Source organism: Sapajus apella, unplaced genomic scaffold (genome assembly GCF_009761245.1).
Source record: "Sapajus apella isolate SASKATOON/1434 unplaced genomic scaffold, GSC_monkey_1.0 scaffold84, whole genome shotgun sequence".
Lineage (NCBI taxonomy): Eukaryota > Metazoa > Chordata > Mammalia > Primates > Cebidae > Sapajus > Sapajus apella.
The window spans coordinates 8,739,102-8,761,024 of NW_022437024.1; the positions used below are offsets into that span (position 1 = coordinate 8,739,102).

General features: G+C 36.1%; 1 protein-coding gene and 2 long non-coding RNA genes across 7 annotated transcripts in view; 2 read left to right on the forward strand and 1 right to left on the reverse strand.

The window, feature by feature from the left end:
* The window catches only part of PDE3A (phosphodiesterase 3A), a 325,385-nt gene that overhangs the window by 110,208 nt on the left and 193,254 nt on the right, over nucleotides 1-21,923 (forward strand). The window contains exon 1 of one of the 5 annotated variants that reach the window (XM_032253815.1): nucleotides 18,399-18,516. The exons of the other annotated variants lie outside the window; for them this stretch is intronic. Within the exon in view, the coding sequence (XP_032109706.1) occupies nucleotides 18,499-18,516 (18 nt within the window). The 5' untranslated portion in view covers nucleotides 18,399-18,498. Of the gene's footprint in view, nucleotides 1-18,398; nucleotides 18,517-21,923 lie in introns of those variants that run through there. 5 annotated transcript variants of the gene reach the window in all.
* LOC116533887 lies at nucleotides 1,911-15,758 on the forward strand. Its single transcript, XR_004261496.1, has 3 exons — nucleotides 1,911-1,922; nucleotides 13,019-13,024; nucleotides 14,796-15,758. It is a non-coding gene; the product is annotated as an uncharacterized LOC116533887 (long non-coding RNA).
* LOC116533886 overlaps nucleotides 1,965-21,923 on the reverse strand; it is a 28,288-nt gene continuing 8,329 nt past the window's right edge. Inside the window, exons 2-3 of the long non-coding RNA XR_004261495.1 lie at nucleotides 21,506-21,508; nucleotides 1,965-2,036 (exon numbers count right to left, since the gene is read on the reverse strand). This is a non-coding gene — a long non-coding RNA (uncharacterized LOC116533886). The remainder of the gene's footprint in view (nucleotides 2,037-21,505; nucleotides 21,509-21,923) is intronic.

Below are 21,923 nucleotides of genomic sequence, written 5' to 3' on the forward strand. Positions count from 1 at the left end.
TATATTTAGGAGTCATTCTTGAAATACCTTTGTTTTTGTTCACTTTATTATTGGTGGTTTGTCTTTGTATTATTTCATAAGAATTCTTTGCATATTTTAGATATGTGTCTTTTTTCATCTAGATATATTGTGAGTGTTTTAGGATGTTTTTTGAATTTTCACTCTCTTTAAGGTGATTTTCAGGACAAAAGTTATTTTTCAATTTTAATGTATGTGGATTAGTTTACTCTGGCACATATAGCAAATTACCACAAACTCAGTGGCTTAAAACAACACACATTTATTCTCCTTCAGGACTGGAAGGTCAAAAGAATGAAGTCAGTTTCACTGGGCCAAAATCAAGGTTTCAGCACAGGCTTGCATTCTCAGGAGACTCGAAGGGAAAATTCTTTTCCTTTCCTTTTCCAGCTTCTAGAGCTTCATTCTTTGCATTCCTTGGCTCCTGGCCTCTTCCTCCATCTTCAAAGGCTTCAGTTTAGCATCTTGTTTCCATCTTCATATTGCCTTGACTGCTGCTGTCCTTAAAGCTTCCTCTGCTGCTTTCTTCTGCAGACACTTGGGATTATATTTACGCCCCATCCAGATAATCAGGGAAATCTCCCTATCTCAAAATCCTTAATTTAGTCACATCTGCATATTCCCTTTAGCCCTATAAAATAACTTCGACAGGTTCAGGAAATAGGATGTGGCTACCTTTGGGGGACCATTACTCATCCTAACATAGAATATAAATTTATCTTTTTTTATTTTGGTGGAGATGATAGTGGGACAGTGCTGTGGCTGTTGAATCTTCAGAGGTCAGATTAGCCCAATAATTTTGTAAGTAGTCTCTTTAGGTCACTGTTGATCAGAAATGAGTGACACAATATTTCTTCCACTTAAAGATGGGGGAATATTTCTTTTTCCTTACCATCTATCACATACCAAATGTAGGGGAGAAAAATATATATTTGTGTGTGTGTATATGTGTTTGTGTATGTGTGTGTGTGTTCCTTTTAAAATTCCTGAGCTCCTTTCTTTCCTCCCGTGTTAAAATCGTGTCCAAGTCTCTGGCTCTAGTGCCTTTAGTGAGCTCACACTCGCTTTTTCATGTGAGCTTTCTTCTGTGGCATAATCTTAGTAAAGCACTAAAAAAAAAAAATTAAAAAGATACAAGGCTTTTTGCAACCCCTTCACCTAATTAAATCATTCATTAAAAGAGTCTTGGGACTGGGCACTGTGGTGGCTCATGCCTGTCATTCCAGCACTTTAGGAGACTCGGGCCAGTGGATCACTTGAGGTCAGGAGTGGCCAACATGGTGAAACCCTGTCTCTATCAAAAAATACAAAAATTAGCCAGACATGTTGGCACATGCCTGTGCTCCCGGCTACTTGAGATGCCGAGGTAGGAGGATTGATGGAACCTGGGAGGCAGAGGTTGCAATGAGCTGAGATCATGCCATTGCATTCCAGCCTGGGGGGAGAGAGAGAGACAGAGAGAGAGAGAGAGAGAGAGTATGTGTCTCTCTCTCTCTGTCTCTCTCTCTGTCTCTCTCTCTCTCGGTATATTATGAACAAAGGAAATGCTTTCAGTTTTGTTTTGTGTATCTAAAAAGAAAATGGGATCCAAATGGGCTGAAGAAACAGGCTGTACCCCTAAGAAAGAAAGATACTGAGAGGCAGACCTTCTTGGAACTATTGGTGTGGAATGCCAGAAGCTAGACAGCACCCAAGTAGAAACAGGAGGAAAGTGGCTGGGAATGAGAAGCCATAAGCACAAGAATTGATTAAATGCTTCAGTTTGCATTTTAGTTCATGCTGCAAATTAGTATGAACTAAAGTTGGAGCTTAAAATAGGGCATGTTTTCTATCTAAGTTTCTTTGCTTTAATCTTTGCATTTTAAATAATTTACTGTCCTTTCTTTTGAGATATAAAAGATTTTGTTCTGGCTTTTATTCTTATTTTAAGGATTGTGGCAATATGTAGAAAAACACGAGTAGAGCATTGCTATTATTGACAAAATACTAATGTCACAAAGTTATTGACCTTTAATGTCCTTAGACTGGGAAAAATCAATGCCTTAGTAATATCTATGCCAAGTGGTAAAAAGGAAACATGAGATTTTTATGTTGTGCTATAGAATATTTGATTTGGTGATATTTGAGTTTTGTGGGATATATGTGATGGATGTTATGATCTTCATAAGTAGAGATTGTCAACTCTTCTGTTATTGGCATATAAAAAAATAATAAAAGAATTTTAAGGGACATTTAAAGAAACCGAATGACTCTTTGAGTAAAATAGGTAATTTAATATTTTTGCCCTAAAGATGGGAACTTAAAATTTCATGTGGTTAGTGTGTCTTGATTATTGCCTGTTCCATCTTGTGGCATCATATACCCTGTAAACCTATAGGAGAACACAGTTGGCATCGAAGAGGAATTTGTTTCATGTGATTATCTAAATTACTCAAGAAGAATAGACTATGAATCCCTTGAACATATGCTTGAGTCCACAGGGATTCAAACCAATGCCTGGGGTTTAGATGGAAAGCCCTTTCCCTAAGAGCAAAAAGATATGACAACAAAATTATAACCCTTGGCAAATTCCATCAAATTGTTTTGAATCCGTGGGCTGAAAATGTCACTACTTATTAAAGTATACATTGAAAATTATTAAGAATATGATTGCTGAATGCCCTATATTCTTTTGTGTCATTAACAATTAAGTGGCAGCTGAGCATTCATTTGTCTGGTCTAACAGGATTACCGTTGGTTATGAATTAAAAAACAGAATATGGAGGAATTGTCTTGTTAACTACTAATACTATTTGGTGATTTAATATGGATGGGTTGATCTTCATTCCATCTATATACTCACTGCTAAGCCATATGTTGAGGCTGTTTCTCTCTTTAACAGATGCACAGGGAGCACTTCCTCATTGCTACAGTACAAAAAAGGAAAGACATGTTTCTGACATTTTCAAGAATTTCAGTGTCCATTGTACATATAACCCTTGGAAACAAAGAAATCCTATATATTTGACTAAGATTGCCTGTGAAATCTGGTGCCGCTAAGTAGAAAAATAAGAGATAATATTTTACCATAAATTCTTCTTTTTCCTATTAAAAAAATCACAGCAAAAACAAACACTATGTGCCAGCAAAATTATGCCCCTGATTATCCTGAGAATTATCATGTGGTTAGCAAGGAAGAAGGGACTCTAGCTTTCCAGTTGCTGATCAGCAATAATGAACCCCTGCACTACTTTACACACTTCATTTTTGTAGAGTCATAACGAACAGTGCTTCTAGCAAATATGCAAACTGTTAAGGCCATAAATCAAAGGAATAATTCAATATCTAGCTTGATAGATTTTTAAAGATAATCTTGATTTCTGCTAAAATGTTTTCCCTTGAACATAAAAGGGAGTGAAGGATTTGTATATTTCAAGGTAATTAAAACACTACTGATTTAAAGGAATACCATTGTGTATAAGAAGAAAATCAGAATGATTCCTTTTTCTCTGTCATTGAGTAGGTAAGCCTTGGGAGTCAGACCTTTAAAGCAGCAACAGAGTGAGACTTTTTGAAAAACAGCATAGCCACCCCGCCTCCCAGCCCCTACCTTCCTTTAGAAAACAAAGAATGGTGCTTGAAAAGTCTTCTCATGATTCTTCTGCTTCAACAGCTTGCCTTTCTCCTTGTCACCAGAGTAAACCATTCTCTTCAGATTGAATCTTCTATCAGAAGCTACAAGTTTGGCTTCTTGAAATCTTGAAAGTACTCCTTCCTTAAGTAATTAATTAAAACAAATAAATAAAAGGTATAAGGCATTAAGCTTCTGCAGAAGACACATGTTCTTCCAAAATAGTCTGTCAACAATTGCAGTTTTTATAATAATTGTGAGAGAAGGATAATTAGCTTTAGGAATTGTTCTTTACCTAAATTTTTATAAAGTGCTCTTAGAAATAAGGATGATTTATTCCTATTGGCCTCTTGTCCCATGGAGGGGAGTCATGTTTGAAGACAGCATGCTAAATTGGAAGGAGCAATGGTTCCAAACAGCATACTGAGGAAATAAACATACTGCTATATTACATACTTGTAATAGCTGTAGTTGTAATCAGACATACATACCCTCGTGAGCCATTTATATTTTATACACTCATTAGATCGAGCTTCTGGAAACACATGAGGCATGTTATATGATTAATAAGTACTGCATCCAGAGCCAGTAGACTGACCACTACACACCTGCCTTGAGAGAGCCCTTGATGACCCTTACTCTTTTTGTTTTTTGTTTTTGTATCTTCAGTACCTACCTAGCACGGTGCTCGACATTCAGGAAGGACTCAATATTAATACTGAATGTATTAAACAAGGTTAAAAAGTGCTGGTAAACTTAATGATGTAAATGTTTATTGTAAATGTAAAAATTTCCAGGAAATAACGCTTTTCATCCAGATATACCCACCTGTTTTGAAATATAACATAAATGAATTTTTCTTTTTCATAATCAGGACAAGCGTTAATATTACAAAATCCTTATTAAGCCAGGACAATGCCAATATTCTATGGGCTGTATTTCAGTATTCTTAATTCTAATTTAAAATAGTCCCTCTTTGACAATAAATCTCAAATCATTTCAGATCAAAATTTTGGCACATTCATTTTTTGCCTAGATTTTTGGATAGTTGAAAAGTCTACTAGCCTTCTGAATTTTCTCATGCATTTTTCTCACTATCCTGATTAAAAAGCAGAAAATAATTACCCTAATTTGAAAATACATACTTTGTGATATTTTTCAACATTTATTAAAACCCACATTTTATCATGGCCAGGCTTCTTATCTATACTTTTGCTTAGAAAAATGGCAGTTAGTTTGGAACTCATTTTTATTTTTCAGGTAGTGCTGCTGTATTTCTCAAGAATAATGGTTGAGTTATGGCATCTAATACTTCTAAATACTCTTCCTTCTGAAAAGGTTTTTAGTCATTCCCTTAAAAGATAGCTGACACTGTTAATAGAAACTGAAAAACACTGAATAAATCATTTTTATGTACATAAGCTGTATCAAATATAGTGTAGCCTCAAAGGCATCATCAGAGATACAGTTGCGTTCCAGCGGGTGCTGATGAACTGCTCTCTTTGTTGGTATAACGTGATCGTACTAGTAAGCCCAGGGGACTCTACGCTACTCCTGCTTGATCAGTGCTGAAGTTCATGTATTACCTTCTTACCTAAATTTCTTTCAGTGTTTTCTTCTCCGCTATACCTTGAGCACATCTCTTGAGTTTATCATGGGTCCTGGTTGTTGAGGGCCAGACTGAAGAACTATCATTATCCCTTCTTGTGAGTTAAAAGGGAATTAAGGAAAAAGAATCTTACTGCAGAAAAATATTTTGGTTGTTCATCCTGTATCTATATCCTGTTCCTTTGAGTTTATGGTCAAACATGAACACATTTATACAATGCTTTGCTGGGGCAGTGTGGCAGAAACTGTGGTTGGAAAGTGATATTACACTGAGGGCACTTGGACCACAGACTTCTGCAGCTGCAGTTGCCGTTGCTTTGAAGATTCTCACCTATTGTTCTGAACTCCGACACATTCAGATGTTAATAGCTGAACATCCTTCAACAAAGTCTCAAATTGATTTTACATTGACTGGTATAGCAAAGCAATTGGAAGGTATACAAAAGAGCAGAAACGAGAAGTTGGATGATCTAAGTCTGAAGTCCCCAAATATTTAAAAGGCTTAGTTTTTCAAGGTTTAATCATCTTTTTCTGAGTTCTTTTCATTACTGTTGACAAAAGCAAGTACTGGAGAAAAATTTTTCTTTTGGCTATAGGGATAGCAGTGAAGATGAGCTCATCTGTCTGTCAAGCTCTTGCTGTTGCTTCCTGGCTTCATTTAATAGCTGTGAGGCCAAATCCTTACTGTCTTTGAAGTGAGAACATGCAAAGTTTGAGTCTTTGACGTATCTTTGAGACGTGTCAGTGGCCAACCAATGAGAGAGATTTGACGGTTGGTGTCAGTGCTACAAAAGACAGTTAATTGTAGAAAAACCACAGGATAAAACTCCAAGTCAAAACGATAGAACATCGTCCAGGTTATATAATGTTTTTTAGCTATATAGTAGGGGCCCTCTGCATTCAGGGCTTTTAAACTTATTTCCTTCCCTTCTTTATCATTTACATAGTAAAGCATTCAGAATAAAAAAATTCTTTTGATTGTGGACAAACTGTTGCATGTCCTAAGCATTGTGTAATTTAACATGTTCAATTATGTTTTCTAAAAATGTTACTTCTTAAAGAAATAAAGTACAGCATTTGCAAAACACAGAGGATCTTATTATTGAAGAAATACCTAAATTATTTGCAAGTCTATTAGAAATAATTTCCTTAATTTATTGACCATTTTCATCTCATGGAAAGAAGTTTCCCTCCTCTCTTTGCTTCGGATTACATAACTTTCATTTTTCTTAAAGTAATGATTTGCCCAGAAGCTAATTCATTCAGCTTAAAAACCACAGTAGGGAAGTGAGAAAGAAAAACTTGTGAATAACTTTTTCCACTATCTTTTCACAAAGATAAGCTAAGTGGGAGAAGCTTCCAAAGTAACTAAACAAAACTAGCATTGACAGTGAAGGCAGAACACCCTTCAGGTTCTTAAATGAAACCATAGAAGAAATTGTCTTCATTGACCTGACCTTAACTAACTTACTTGGTTAACCAGAGCTCTGGTCTCTCTGTTAAAAATACCAACTAATGTCCACCAATTGTGGTTACCAGGCCAGTTTATACTTAACTATTGTAATTGTATAATTTAATTAAAAATTATATAAACTACTGAAATATAAGCCAAATATATTATTGCTCTTTCTATGGAAACTTGATTGAATGCTTTTATTTTTGAAAGACTTGATGAAGGCAAAGTAGATATAGCATATATGTTAACTTAGTTGTAGATGCTTTAATTAGGGACTGTTGGTAAAACTGTAAGATCAATTAACTCTGTAGCATTACAGACGTTTAAATTATTTTCCTGCTAAAGGTGACATGAAATAGGGAGTAGGAGATCTAAACCTTGTAGGGTTTTAGCCCATCATAGAAAGATTGGTGAATGAATGTCTGAATAATGAATGTTTCAAGTTGAAATTGAATGTTTATTATATGCTCATTTAATTCTTAAAAATGATTCTTTGCTATATGAGGCTTTTTCAACTGTGTTTACTGGCTTTTTTGTTGTTGTTATTAACTAGTCCTAGTTGTATCTTCGAGATGTGTCAGTGGCCAACCAATGAGAGGGATTTGGCAGTTAGTGTCAGTGCAACATGAAGACTCTTGCCATATTACATCAAACCCTGATCATAACTGGGGTAGTGTAAGACCTACTTTTTGGTAGTTACATATGGAGTAACAATGAAACAGCCAACAAAAAATAAGTAAAGAAGCATTTTAATATTTATTTGTATATTTTTAAGAACATTGAAATGAGTTCCATTTATTGCTTACAGCATCTATTCACAAATCCTCCAAACTCTACAGGTTTTTGGCTTGAACAGTTTATTCAGATTCTCTACATAAGTGACTTGGGAAATAGATACTTTTAATAAGTTCCCCAAGTAATTTTCTCTAACATGTACAGAAAGCACAAGATTATTTCTTCTTTTTGTTTTGACTCATATGATTACATAATTATCATTTAACTAAGAAATGAAAAATATTTTAGTGACTAAAAAGATTCATTGCACACATGCATTTATTTTACTGTAAAAAAAAAAAAAACCCAATATAGAAAAATGTTTCTAAGCCATAAGAACACAAATATTTTTGTTCCAAAATAACTTACCAAAAGGTCATGGCATAGAGAAATTGCCTCCTTTCTATAGGTGTATGGTTCTCTTGAATGAGCTTTACTTCAGTGTTTTACTTGGGCACATGTAGGGGAAGAAAAAAAAATCATGTTCAAGTTGAGGAATAGAGGAGTTTCAGATGAAGAGAAGCAGATTCTGGCACACAAAGTTGAACAATGCAAAACATTAAAGCCCAGCTATACATAATCAATCTGGCCAAGATATAAAACACATTAAAATAAATTTTTTTTCTCAAAGGACAAAATTGGAACTAAGTATGTCTGACTGTTTTAGAGATAAGCACTTCTCAACTTCTAACGTAAAAAGAGAAGCTGGTGTTTATGTGAAAGAATCTGTGTAAAAGCCATATGGAACTGCCTTTAATAAATAATCATTTAATCAAATGTCACTATGTTTTTTAATGTTTTGTAGTTTGATGCAGAGAATGTACTTTTATTTATCCAACAGCTGCTCTTTTTTTTTTTTTTTTTTTTTTTTTTTTTTTGAGACGGAGTTTCACTCATGTTACCCAGGCTGGGGTGCAATGGCGTGATCTCGGCTCACCGCAACCTCCGCCTACTGGGTTCAGGCAATTCTCCTGCCTCAGCCTCCTGAGTAGCTGGGATTACAGGCACGCACCACCATGCCCAGCTAATTTTTGTATTTTTAGTAGAGACGGGGTTTCACCATGTTGACCAGGATGGTCTCGATCTCTTGACCTCGTGATCCACCCGCCTCGGCCTCCCAAAGTGCTGGGATTACAGGCTTGAGCCACCGCGCCCGGCCGGATGCAGTTGTACTACAGATTTAATTTGCAACAATTTCTTAATTTTTAGTTGGTTGCTTCTAGTCTTTCAAAAGCAATGTTACATGTTTCTGTGGAAAGACTTTTTCCCTAGAAAGTGCAAAGTGCAATGTGAAGTAGGAATTAGGCAAATAAAAGCTCTGCTTGATTTTTTAAAACATAAAAGTGATAGTTCCTCTTTTTATAGCACTGCTTTTCCTAGACATCCTTTTTTCAGACAACAATTCCAAAGAGCTTTGATGACTACACATCAGTCATCTCAAAACCTTTAAAAGACTATAAGCTATAACGAATTCTGACAAGTGACTTGAAAATATGAAAAAAAAATCACACTCTTTCATTTAAAATGCTCTCTGCTTTGAGAATAACCCAGTATCAAGTATATGTTGCTTGAATTAGAACTTTGACTTTTTAATAAAGAGAGATACTTTTATCTTTGATACATTTTATTAAATTGTAAAACATATGTCACTTCCCTATCTCCTTATATTACTCTGTTTCTACTGTAATGCTTAGAAATCTGCTTTCTAGTTTAATTGCTATGGAGAAATCATCTTGCTACATAGCTTCAAATTCCATCTTTTTTAAATTCAAGGAAAAATTTGGAGGAAAAGGTAAATATTAATGATGGCTTATATATTTGTTCTAATCTCAACATCTTTGAGTATAGATGTATAGACATTTAAAATTTGATTTAAAAAATGTGTAATGCTTTTAATTTTCCTCATGTAAGATTTGTCTGTAGGACTCTGCATGTGTGAGCAGGCTGCATGGAATCTCCTAGCCTGCTGGTTCCTTCACTCCTCCTGTACCCAACTAACTCAGCTTAGTGAACAATTTTTTGTTTTTGTTTTTGTTGTTTTTTCTTTAAATTATACCTTCTTTCTGGAATATTTTCAAAAATCTCCTTGTATATATATTACAAAATTTTTAGCTGTTACTGAGGAACTTAATTTCTTTGTATAGTAGGTCATGCAGTCAGAATTCTGTAACACATATGAATTTGTTTCTTCCCTTCCCAAGGTAGTCCTTCTGAATTAAACAAATAGTTACTGTAATTTCCTTGAGATTTTTATCTCTTAAAAGGATGTTATGATTAATGGTAGAGGTATAGTATGTAATTCAGTAATAGGGTAGTCTGTTTTAATTTTTATATAAGGTTTTTCTTTAATATTTTAATTATTGCTTATTAAATAAAGCCCACTTATAATAAACAGGTACAATCAGCGTTCTCTGAGATCAACGTATCTTTTTGTATTATTTGTAATCTCTTTGTATAAGGGAAAATGTGATTTTTGGCTTATCTCTGATTTCTGAAGGAAAGGGGTTAATCTGTATAACACAATGTGCTTATTCTTTTTTACTTTAACGCTACTATCTATTAATGGCTAATGAGCTCTGTTAGGTTTAATCAACATTTCAGCAATTTTTCACTTGAATTTTGTTTAATCCTGCTTTGTCTTTTACCTTTTGTTCTTTATTACCTTATCTCATTTGATTTTTATACTTAAGATAAAACATATACTTTGAAATGTCCTCAAAATTTGAAAGTATGGCTGTAAAGTGTGAAATAACTGATGTTAAGGGAACATCGCTAACAGTGGTCATTGATATATGGATGACTAGAAGGGCCAATTATAATTTGTGTTTAAAAAATTACTATATCCTTTTCAAATATTTATTTTTGCTCCTTTTTTCTGGTGTGTGTTTGCGTGTTGATGGGTGGTGAGTTTGGAGGAAAAAATGACTCTTGAGAAATATCTTGTTCATTCATTATTAATGTGTTTAGAGAATAGCAAAGTTTCAGCATATTTTTTTGAGATCAAAAGTAGCATTTGAAATTAGACAATGAAATGCCAATTTTTATATTAGCTTACTGGAGCTGTTGTCACAGAGTAGCACGAACTGTACCACTTAAACAATAGGAATGCATTGTCTCAATTTCCAGAGGCTGGAAGTCAAAGATTAGGGTGTCAGCAGGTTGGTTCTTTCTGTGGGCTGTGAGGGAAGATCTATTCTGTGCCTCTCCTCTAGCTTTTGGGGATTCAAGCATTTGTTGGCTTGTAATGGCATTCTTCCCGTGCCTTCTTTTTATATGTCTGTCTCTGAGTCCATATTTCTTTTTTATAAAGATATAGACATATTGGAATGGAACCTGGCCTAATGACTCCAACTTGATCATCAGCAATGACCCTATTTTCAAATAAGGTCATGCTTAATAGCACTGGGGATTAGGACTGAATTTTTTTTGTGTGTGGGGGGAGGACACAATTCAACCCATCAAAATTCTGAAACTTTGTTTTATCCTTTTTTGATTAGTCTTAATAAGTTTTCAGAGTACTTTATTTCTGTTCTCAGTGCTTAGACTAAGACAAAAGAAGGAATTATTCACTCAACTATATTGGCTTATTTAGTAAGAAAATTGACTGAGATTTTATAATGAACTCTCTGGTGATATTGACATAAAAACAAGCAAATTTAAAGAATTTACATATCTACATTTACATGAAATCAATGTCCTTATAACCTTCTGACATTTGCTTACCTTTTTGTATTTATAGACTTAATTTTACTTTTAAGTATTATTACTATCTTTAATGCATTTGTGCTTTTTTAATATGACAGGCTATGGAGTACAAAGATTTTTTTTTTCCTTTGGATTAGCAGAAGATAAAACTCTACATCCAATAATTTAGATGAGTTCTCTGGAACAACTGAGGAGTCTGTGGCCTGACCAACCAGATTAAGGACCTTATCTCCCTGATACTTGGATGACACAGCTTGAAGTTTAATGTTTTAGTGTTTCTCCAAATAAAATTTAAGGGATAGTTGTTCTTCTAGAACACATGTATAAATTCTTATTTTAGCCTATTTCTGATAGACCTTTAAAAATATATTATCTTGACATTTATATTGATAGAGCCTATATTAGTCTGTTTTGACACTGCTATAAAGACTGCCTGAGAGTGAGTAATTTCTAAAGGAAATAATTTTAATTGGCTCACAGTTCTGCATGGCTGGGGAGGCCTCAGGAAACTTACAATCATGGCAGAAGGCAGTTTCTTCACAAGGTGGTAGGAAGGAGAATGAATGCAGGAGGAACTGTCTAAAACTTATAAAACCATCAGATCTTGTGAGAACTCACTATCATGAGAATGGCATGGGGGAAACCCTCCTCATGATTTAATTGCATCCAGTTGATGTCTCTCTTGACACTTGGGCAATATAAGGTTTACAGTTCAAGATGAGATTTTGAGTGGGTACACAGTCAAACCATATCAGAGTGATATATTCATTAAGATTTACAATTCTTACTTCCCAATGTATATGTTCCTCACGTTTTTAAAAAGGAAAATATGATAGTTGTGGTGATTTAGAAACCAGCTGCTTCTAAGCGGTTCACCTAATCACAGATTTTTGCTTGTTTGTTTTTTTGAGACAGAGTCTTGCTCTGTCATCCATGCTGGAGTGCAGTGGTGCAATGGCAGTCTATTGCAATCCCCGCCTACAGGGTTCAAGTGATTCTCATGCCTCAGCCTCCCTGGTAGCTGGGATACAGGCATATGCCACCATATCTGGCTAATTTTTGTACTTTTAGTAGAAATGGGGTTTCACTATGTTGGCCAGGCTGGTATCCAGCACCTGGCCTCTAGTGATCTGCCTGCCTCGGCCTCCCAAAGTGTTGGGATTACAGGCATGAATCACTATGCTTGGCCTAATCACAGATATTAAAATCACATGTTTGAGAGCTAGAGACAAGTGTAGATACTTTGAAAGATTTACTTTACTTTTTTCATAGTTTTTTAAAGCTTTTTTTTTCCAATTATTGAAGTAATCCATGCTTACTGAACAAATTTTAAAAAACAATGTGAAGAAAAATACTTAAAATCCAAGCATAATATAATATTAAATTTGATTCGTATATGTGTCTGTGAGTGTGTGTACATATGCCTTTGTGTAGAGCTAAAGAATAATTTAAAAAATAAATTATGACATATAAATAATGAATGCATGCCAAAGATTCTTTTTAACTGGTTAATTAATGAGGGAACCAGTAAGATATTACAACTGATTCAAATGAGAAGTTAAAGTATCACACACATTTAAAGTCAGAAAAGAAGTGCTGAAATAAATTCACAAAAAGATGTGGAAGGCAGGGCATAGTGAGTCATGCCTGTAATCCTAACACTTTGGGAGGCTGCGGCAGGCAGATCGCTTGAGGTCAGGAGTTTGAGACAAGACTGGTCAACATGGTGAAACCCCGTCTCTACTAAAACTACAAAAAAAAAAAAAAAATAGCCAGGTGTGGTGGCAGACATCTGTAATTCCAGTTACTCGGGAAGCTGATGTGGAAGAATGGCTTGAACCCAGGAGGCAGAAGTTGCAGTGAACCAACATTGCACCACTGCACTCCAGCCTGGGTGACAAACTGAGACTTGGTCTCTTAAAAAAAAAAAAAAATGACGCAAAAATGGTCAATTTCCACAAGGCAGTAATCAATTGGATTCCATTGGGCACAGAGTCCATTTCCCTTTCTATCATTTTTCTGTTAGTAAATGAGATTGCGGTCAGTTTCTATTTTTTCAGAGTTGTAAAATGGCTCAAAGACAATAAAAGCCAGAGACACACACGAGCTAGTCAGGCCACCTACTAATTTATCTTGTTTTTTCCTTTGGCCCATTTTGAAGTCTTTCTCAATTTTTTTTTTTTTTTTTTTTTTTTTGAGACGGAGTTTCACTCTTGTTACCCAGGCTGGAGTGCAATGGCGCGATCTCGGCTCACCGCAACCTCCGCCTCCTGGGTTCAGGCAATTCTCCTGCCTCAGCCTCCTGAGTAGCTGGGATTACAGGCACGCGCCACCATGCCCAGCTAATGTTTTGTATTTTTAGTAGAGACAGGGTTTCACCGTGTTGACCAGGATGGTCTCGATCTCTTGACCTCCTGATCCACCCGCCTCGGCCTCCCAAAGTGCTGGGATTACAGGCTTGAGCCACCGCGCCCGGCCTCTCAATTTTTTAATACAGCTCATATTGACATTTATTTTCAGCAATTGCAATTATGTTTTTTTTTTTTGCTTTTTCACCTAAAACAAATATAACTGAAAATAAAAGCATAATGCATATTTCTTCCTATTGACATTGATACTACCTATAGCATTACCCAGGAGCATTATGAAATACACAACACTTAAATAAAAATATGCTTTCTTTGAGCTCTTTACTCTTGGGAGGGGACACTATATTATCCTTTTTACTTTCTTCCTCCCAGTAAACCTCTCTCTCTTTCATGCACTCTACCAACATTCCCACCCAATCCCCCCCTTACCCTTTCAAATTCAGTCCTATCCTGATTCTGGAGTTTGAGGCTTTCTTTGAATCAGTTGATGATACCAGTCACACCATTTGAAAAAAGGCATGTGAGAATGTTGTTCAGTTTTGGTGAATAGGAATTCTTAACATTTATTTTTATGGATTCATTTAATTGCTAATTATAGAGCTTTGTTAAATTAAGCTGACCTTCACTCACGTTTAAAAAATTCATCTTTGTTTTGGTTTTCATGCGACAAATATCTCTCTTTAAGTGAATAAGGCTGTAAAAGAATTCTCTTCTTCAGTATGAAAAGCAAAATGCAATTCACAGCCAGTGCAATGGCTTACACCAGTAGGCAACCCCAGTACTATGGGAGGCCAATGCTGGAGAATCCCTTGATCTCAGGAGTTCAGGCTCAGCCTAGGCAACATAGTGAGAGACATCTTTACAACAACAACAACAAATAATTACCTCAGCCTCTCGAGTGGCTTGAGACTTCAGGTACACATGGTAGCTTGTACCTGAAGTCCCAGCTACTCGAGAGGCTGAATTAGAGGGATTGCTCAAGCCTGGGTGGTTGAGGCTGCGGTGAGCTGCAATTGCACCATGATACTGCAGTCTGGGCAAGAGTGAGTCCCTGTCTCACAAAAAAAAAAAAAAAAAAAAAAGCAACGTGCATAATCACATCATTATGCCAGAAGTGTCCAGGTTCAAAGTGACATTTTATATTTTAGTAAATACTTTTCACTAATAGTTCTTTAGGAACAAACAAAGAATTCTTCTGGAATAAATAAATTGAGAATCATTAAAGACTTCACAAAATACCATACTCCAATATCAGTAACACACTCTAAATCTGAATATGGTTATGTTATGTTTTCAGTTTACAGTTAAGTATAGATTTTTGCTTGCAGTTATTTTCTCTTAATTATTTCTTTCCTTCATTAAGGGTTTTCTATTTTATTTTTATTAGCGTGCATGGACAAGAGAAGGGACACATTTCGTTGTTTCTAGAGATTAATACAGAACATGCCTTGTGAAGACTGAGTCTGGTTGTGATTTACAAAGTTGGAGCAACATAGCCAGTGAGTCTTTCAGGCAGCCCTGACAGCAGAAGCAAGCCATGAAAAATGACACAGGCTTCCTTATACCAGAGTCTTATTACCATTTTGATTTCAAAAACAGTGTTGGGTGTCAGTAAACTACTGTAACCAGGAAAATTAGATAAAATAACTATTCCTTTTGTCCTTCGTATATTTCATATATGGAAGGATGAAAAGTCAGTACATGGCTATCAGTCTCTACAGAGGAAGGGAAATAATTTGTGCCTAGATGTATTAATGCCTAACTGAAATGTTTTACATATGTGATTATAAGATACGTCATTTACTTAAAATGTGTAGTTAATCTCCTTTCTTGCCTCACCTACAGACTAAATGGCTTTATTCCAGCAAAATTAAGTCTGAAAATAATGTTCGCTGATTTAGATGTTGATGACAGATGGGTCTTAGGTCAGGATAACAGCTATGGCTGGGAGACATTGATTGTTAGCATTTATGCTCTGATAATGAATGACCTGAATTTTTCTCACATGTTTGCTCAGGAAGCACAGGGCTGTGGAGGTCTTGACGTCATAGAGGCAGAAGGATTTGGGGCCAGAGTATATTCACTGCTGGCAGTCATTCATTAGTAAATCCTTGGTAAGAGAGTTGAATTTGAGTGACATCTGGAGGCTTTCTATACCTAGAGGTGGGGGAATTCTGGATTTGTATTTTTTTTTCTGGTAAGCTAGATTCATCTTTTAGGAAATGCCACATATATAATTGATGGGTTTGATATTTCACATTGAGAGGAAGTGAAAGATTGAAAGAACTGAAGAAAGATTGAGTTTTTATGATTCTTTCCCCTGAATGAATTTGGTTAATTTAATGTTAAGTGCTAATATAAAACATTACTTGAGCCATGTAGTGTCAGGAATACATATCTGTTATTAGTTCTTGGTTGCCGTTTAAAAATGGAGATTAAAATTTCATTTACCTAGCAAGAAAATTACAGCAGTGATCCTTGAGTATTTAGAAAAAACACATACATTCCAAAGTATCTAGTGATGAGGCAAAATCGTTCCTATTGAATTCCGTTTCTAGCTAAAGGCCATTTCTGGAGGAAACTTGTAATATTGGAGAAGTTGCCTGAGCGTGTTGTGTTTGCTGCATGGAAAGGAGGGCACAAGGCTTCTCAGCACTGTGGCCAAGCGGAGCAACAGTTGAGGTTAGGTTAGCAATCGTGAGGCTGAGATGCAACTTAGACTCTAGTACCCTATAAAATGTACCTTACAGAATTTAGAGATTTGATGAAATTTGAAGCAAATTTACCATATTGAACATCAGTAGTGTCCCAAAAGAAGACCATAAAATTCTGTGGTGGTTGAAATCTGTTGTTTAAATAGTAAAAGTATAATATTAAACGTTTCCTTTTGTTGGTTCTCATCCCATCAGAAGAGCTAGATCCTAATAGCACCTTGGTACTTTATCAAAATAGGAGAAACAGTAATTTAATGATCCTTTAGGCCAGTGGTGGCTCATACCTGTGATTTCAGTTATTTGGGAGGCCTAGGATCACTTGAGGCTGGGGAGTTTGAGACCAGTCTGGGCAACCTAGTGAGACGCTGTCTGTACTAAATAAAAATAACAATTAGCCCGTTATGGTGGCATGTAACTGTCCTCCTAGTTACTCAGGAGGGTAGGTGCGGGATCAGTTGAGCACAGGAATTTGAGGCCCAGTGTATTCCAGCCTGGGAAACAGAGTGAGCCTGACTCAAAAACAATCCTTTAATACTTACCTATTCAAGAATTTTTCTTTTCAGTCCAAGAGCATCAGTATGTTACCGACAAAGCAGTTTCCCATCAAAATGGCATCTTTGTCTGTTCGGTGCTACAAAACCAATACCAAAAGCGAACGTGAACATGTAGCAGTGCAGGCTTTATTCGGTGGCATGGAATTGAGAAGATAAGAGAGCTGGAAAGTCACAGAAACAGGCGTCTCTAATGAAAGGGATGGGTATTAAAAATAAGCGAGGAACATTCAAGTTTTTTTCTGGGAATGGGCAGAGAACTCCTCAAAACCAGAGTGCTGCCTTTTTCCCCCCTTTTATTGTTTCAGTGGGTTGTTGTCATGGTGATTATAAACTGTCATAGTGCTGTGGGGTGTATCGTTTAGCATGAAAATTAGAATATAATGAAGTTAGAGGTTCTTCAGAGGTCAAGTAAGCTGTCACCTTGGATCCCACAAGTCTTGGCCAGTTTGATCTCTAGGGGAAATTTTGGCCTCAGGCATCCTATTTCTGAAGATAAGCAGAGTTAAGGTGGGATAGAAATTCACCTGTGTCATGTAGGCATCATGCTGGGTAACAAATCTACCACACATTGTCTAGATTTCTGTGTTAGGGAATGATTATTCATACTTTATGAAAAGACATTGTAGTTAAGATTGTCAAGTAATATTTAACTACAAAGTGGATTGTCTGCCTTAATTAGATTATTCTACAGGTATAATCAAATTTCTTTAAAGTAGTAGTTAGGAGTAAGTGCAGTCCATCATCAGTGCATTTTTGTTGGATAGATAATAAAATTCAAATATTGTAGAACTATAAAACATACATATTTAAATTCCCTGTTGTAATCTTATTTCCCAGATAAAATCCCCGATGGTAATTTAGTGCAGCCTGTCTTTCTCTCTCTCTTTTTTTTTTTCCTGAGTCAGAGTCTTGCTGTGTTTCCCAGGCTGGAGTGCAGTGGTGTGATCACAGCTCACTGCAACCTCTATCTCCCATGTCGAAGCTATTCTTGTGCCTCAGCATCCTGAGTAGCTGGGATTACAGGTGTTTGCCACCGCATCCGGCCAATTCTTGTGTTTTTAGTAGAGATGGGATTTCACCCTATTGGCCAGGCTGGTCTCAAACTCCTTACCACAAGTGATCCTCCCACCTTGACCTCTCAAAGTGCTAGGCTTACAAGTGTGAATCATTGAACCTGGCCTAGTGGTCTTTCAATAGACCAGCATAGTGGGGAGGCAGGCAGTATTGCAGAGTGAGTAGAGGCATAGCACAGCCTTTGGAGCCAGAGTGTCTGGGTTCGAATCCTGTTTCTGCTATTGTATGAGTAGCAGTCTGGGCAGGAAATAGGTGACTCAGAGGTCACTGAAGACTTTGAAGAGGGGACTACTTATAGAAGTATTAAGAAAAGCAACAAGGAATGATGAGGCAGCCTAGGTGCCCAAAAAGTGAGATCTGTTACTGCTAGGACCAATTAAGGAGAGGGAGGTTTCACTGAAACCCAGTGAGAGCAGCACCTGTGGGAAAGGGATTACGGAACAAGAGCTGTGGATATGAGTAGAGCTGTGCAGCCACTATTGGATTGCAGTGCCGCTTTGAGAGGTGGGGGCAGGGCGGGGAGGGGTGCCTGAAAATACTCTCACCTCAACCTCTTTTCTTTTGTTATTCTGCACTCACTGATGGTTACTCTCATGGGCTGAATCCTGACAAGATCATGGACTCCAAAATCCAGGTGTTGTAATTTGTAAAATCAGGCTCTTTAGGGTAGAGGAAGAGGAAAGAGAGGAGCAAGGGTGGGGTGGTTGTGGCGAGAATGAAGACTTACAAGCAAATAGCAACAACACTTGCTGGCTGTGTTTGCTAGGAAGGCACTTTGTTTCCTAGTAACTCTGTGCTTTATTTTTCTTATTTAAGAGGAGAATAATAGAACCAATAATATGGGATTGTTGTGAGGGTTAAATGAGTTAATATGTACCCAGTGTGTAGGTGAGTACCACCTGTATAGAAATTGTCAGCAAATATTGTTAATAGTATCATTAACGCTTGTTAGATTAATTTATTTATGAATTAATTTTACATGCACCTTTTAGCTATTTCTGATTTTTACTTAGCAATGTATCTTGATCGCCTCCTTCTCTCTCTGTATATGCACATATACATATAGGGACAGTCATCCCTCTGTATCTGTGCGTTCTGCCTTTGTGGATTCAACCAATTGTGAGTAGAAAATATTAGAAAAAATAACAATGCAACAATAAAATAAAATACTATAAATAAAAATATAACTTACAGAGCATTTACATTATATTATGTATTTTAAGTAATCTGGAGATTATTTAAAGTATATGAGAGGATGTGTATAGTTTATGTGTACATACTATTTATCTGTGAGGCTCCTAAAGCTAATTCCCCTCAGTTACCAAGGGATGACTATATGCCCATATACAGACCAGCAAACACGCAGAGATGTGCCTTACTTCTCTTTGTCTCCACACATTCACACTTACACCCCTTCACAAACGACTTTTCATGGCTTCAGTGTATTCCCATGTATAGGTATATCAGAATACATTCAAACCTTTCGGTATATAAGGGGATTCAGACTATTTTCAGTATTTTACCATTATGCACAATGCTGTAGTAACATTTGACCTTTTAACCTCTAATTTTGGATTCAAGTGAAGCAAGTGAGTCTTAACTATTTCGAGTCATCTAGATTAAGTTATCTTCAGGCCGCTCTCTAATGAGAAGGAAGGTAAATTAGTGACATTAGTACAAATATTCAAGTGGCTGAAGCCTTTTATTTTTCTTGATCCTAACCCAATTCAATTTTATAGAGGAAGAAAAGGTTTATAGAGTTTTTATATGACCTTTAACTTTATTGAAGAACAGCTTTTAAAATATTTTCTTGATACCATTATATGCCCTGTACTTAGATTTCATATTGTTTATGAAAATATTGATAATCATGTAATCAAATTCAGGGCCAAATATTTGAAGTATTTGACTTTACTGTAATGTCAGAGAAGCATATTTATAGGTGAGTGACTTGAAGCTCATGCTGTGTGTATGTACATTTTTAATGGAATAATGTATCTTGTGACTGTTATGTATGCGTGTGTCTCTGGGTATGTGTGTGTCTGTGTTTGTGTGTGTGTACAGTTTTGTCTTCAAACTTTCTCCTTACATGACAAATTATGAAGCAAATCTTCCCTTTCCTATGGAGTACATTTTATCAATTCAAGTCGACCAACTGTGAAAAAAAGTGACATTTATTTGCTACTTTTCTACTTCTGGGCAGAATTGGAGTGGAAAGTAATACATGTCATTCTGCACTGAAATATTTAGGACTATTTTGCGCTGTAAGAGAAAATTTAGGGTTAAGAAAAAGGTTTCCATCCACTGTTTGCTAAAGGTAATTAAAGATAATTAGAGAAAATAACCTTTTAAACAATTTTGCAGTAAATAAATAAAAGCCCTATGTTTTGATGGCATTGATGGCAATCTGTCCTAAATTCAGCACAACTGTGTTTCATCAGATAAGTTACTTAGCACAAATGCGGTTCATATAAAGAAACTGATTCCACATCATTATTTATTTATTTAAACATAGTGTCTGTCTAAAATCTTTCAATTTGAGGATTCTTCCATACGGACAGTGAACAAGAGAACGTTGCATGAATTTTTATATACTCGCATTTGCCCTAAGTCTGCCTGTCTGAAATGTGTTCAGTCAGTGCCTGCTTGGAATTCTGCTATCCTCTTCTTCCCTCTCTTGCTTTCTTGACTGTTCTTCTTGTGGTCACTGACACATGCTCTGTTAATCTAGGTCTTTAGGCTCCGGCCTGAAGCTTTCTTCCTGGCACTTAGCATAACAGCTAAATAATTAAAATGCTTTCATTATACCAGATTTTGGATTTCTTTAATTTGTGATCACAGCTCAGTGTTTTTAAAGGTAGAATCATACAAAGAAACAATTATTTCTAATTAACCTAAGATAAGTAGTTAATGTTTTTTGGGTCTTCATCATTTTGTATATTTTACATAGAACAATATACTTAATTTTGAATGCTGCTTTTAAAGTTTGTCTGTTTCACAAGCATTTTTTTCCTGTATTAAGTTTTGAAAAACATTTTAATGGTCATGTGTCAATTTTTTCTATGGCTATTACATAACTTTCTCTCGTTATACATTTGTGTTGTTTTCTGCTTTTCCCTACTACAATGAATGATGACATAAAAAGTTTTGTATAAAAAACTTCAGGTTGCAGATCTCTTTACAGAATATTCTTAGAACTGAAATTATTAGGCCAAATGGTAGGAATACTTTTAAGCTTTCTGTGTGTGTTGTCAGATTGCTTTTTAAGAAGTTTGTACCAATTTACACTCCCATAGCAATGTAGGAAAGCGCCTGGTAACTTTTTAATTGGATTTCTTAGAAAAGAAGCCAAATGGACAACATTTAACTCTTCATTAAAAAGAGAAGTCTGTTGAATTTCCGTTACTGCATTAAAGGAATTCCACATGTTAAAATAAGTCATATAATTTATATTCTCATTGTCATCAGACTATAATAATACTGAATTTGATTCGTATTTCCCCCTTTTTGGTACTCATCATGTTAGTACAAATAAGCAGAGGTTACAGAATACTGTGAGAAATGGTGAGAAATGGGAGCTGATTCTGAGCTGGTTAGGAAAGCATGTGCTGTTCTGGCCACACTGTCTGTGTTATCAACAGGGAGGGAGGAGATAGATGAGTGCCTGATACTAATTAAGTACTCCATGTATTTGATGCCTGGATGCATAAATGAAGTGGTAAAGTGATAAACTCAAAACTGCTATTATTGAAAGGCCAGAGCCATCCTTTGGCATTGTTGTATAGGTGGACAAGCCCCCTTATACAGATGAAGACATGATTGGCTCTTATGTTACTGTTACCATTATCCTCCCTAGAACTTGTTCAAGAAGCTTTCTGGGTCACTGTGATAGAAGCACCCCCACAAACAAACCGACACAATTCTCAGAGATCTGACATGATAGCCCTGATTCCTGATGTCCTCATGGACCTGGATACTCCACATCCCTAGGCCAATCCCCCAGATTCTCTCTCTACTACCTCATGGGCCAAAGTCTTTTGA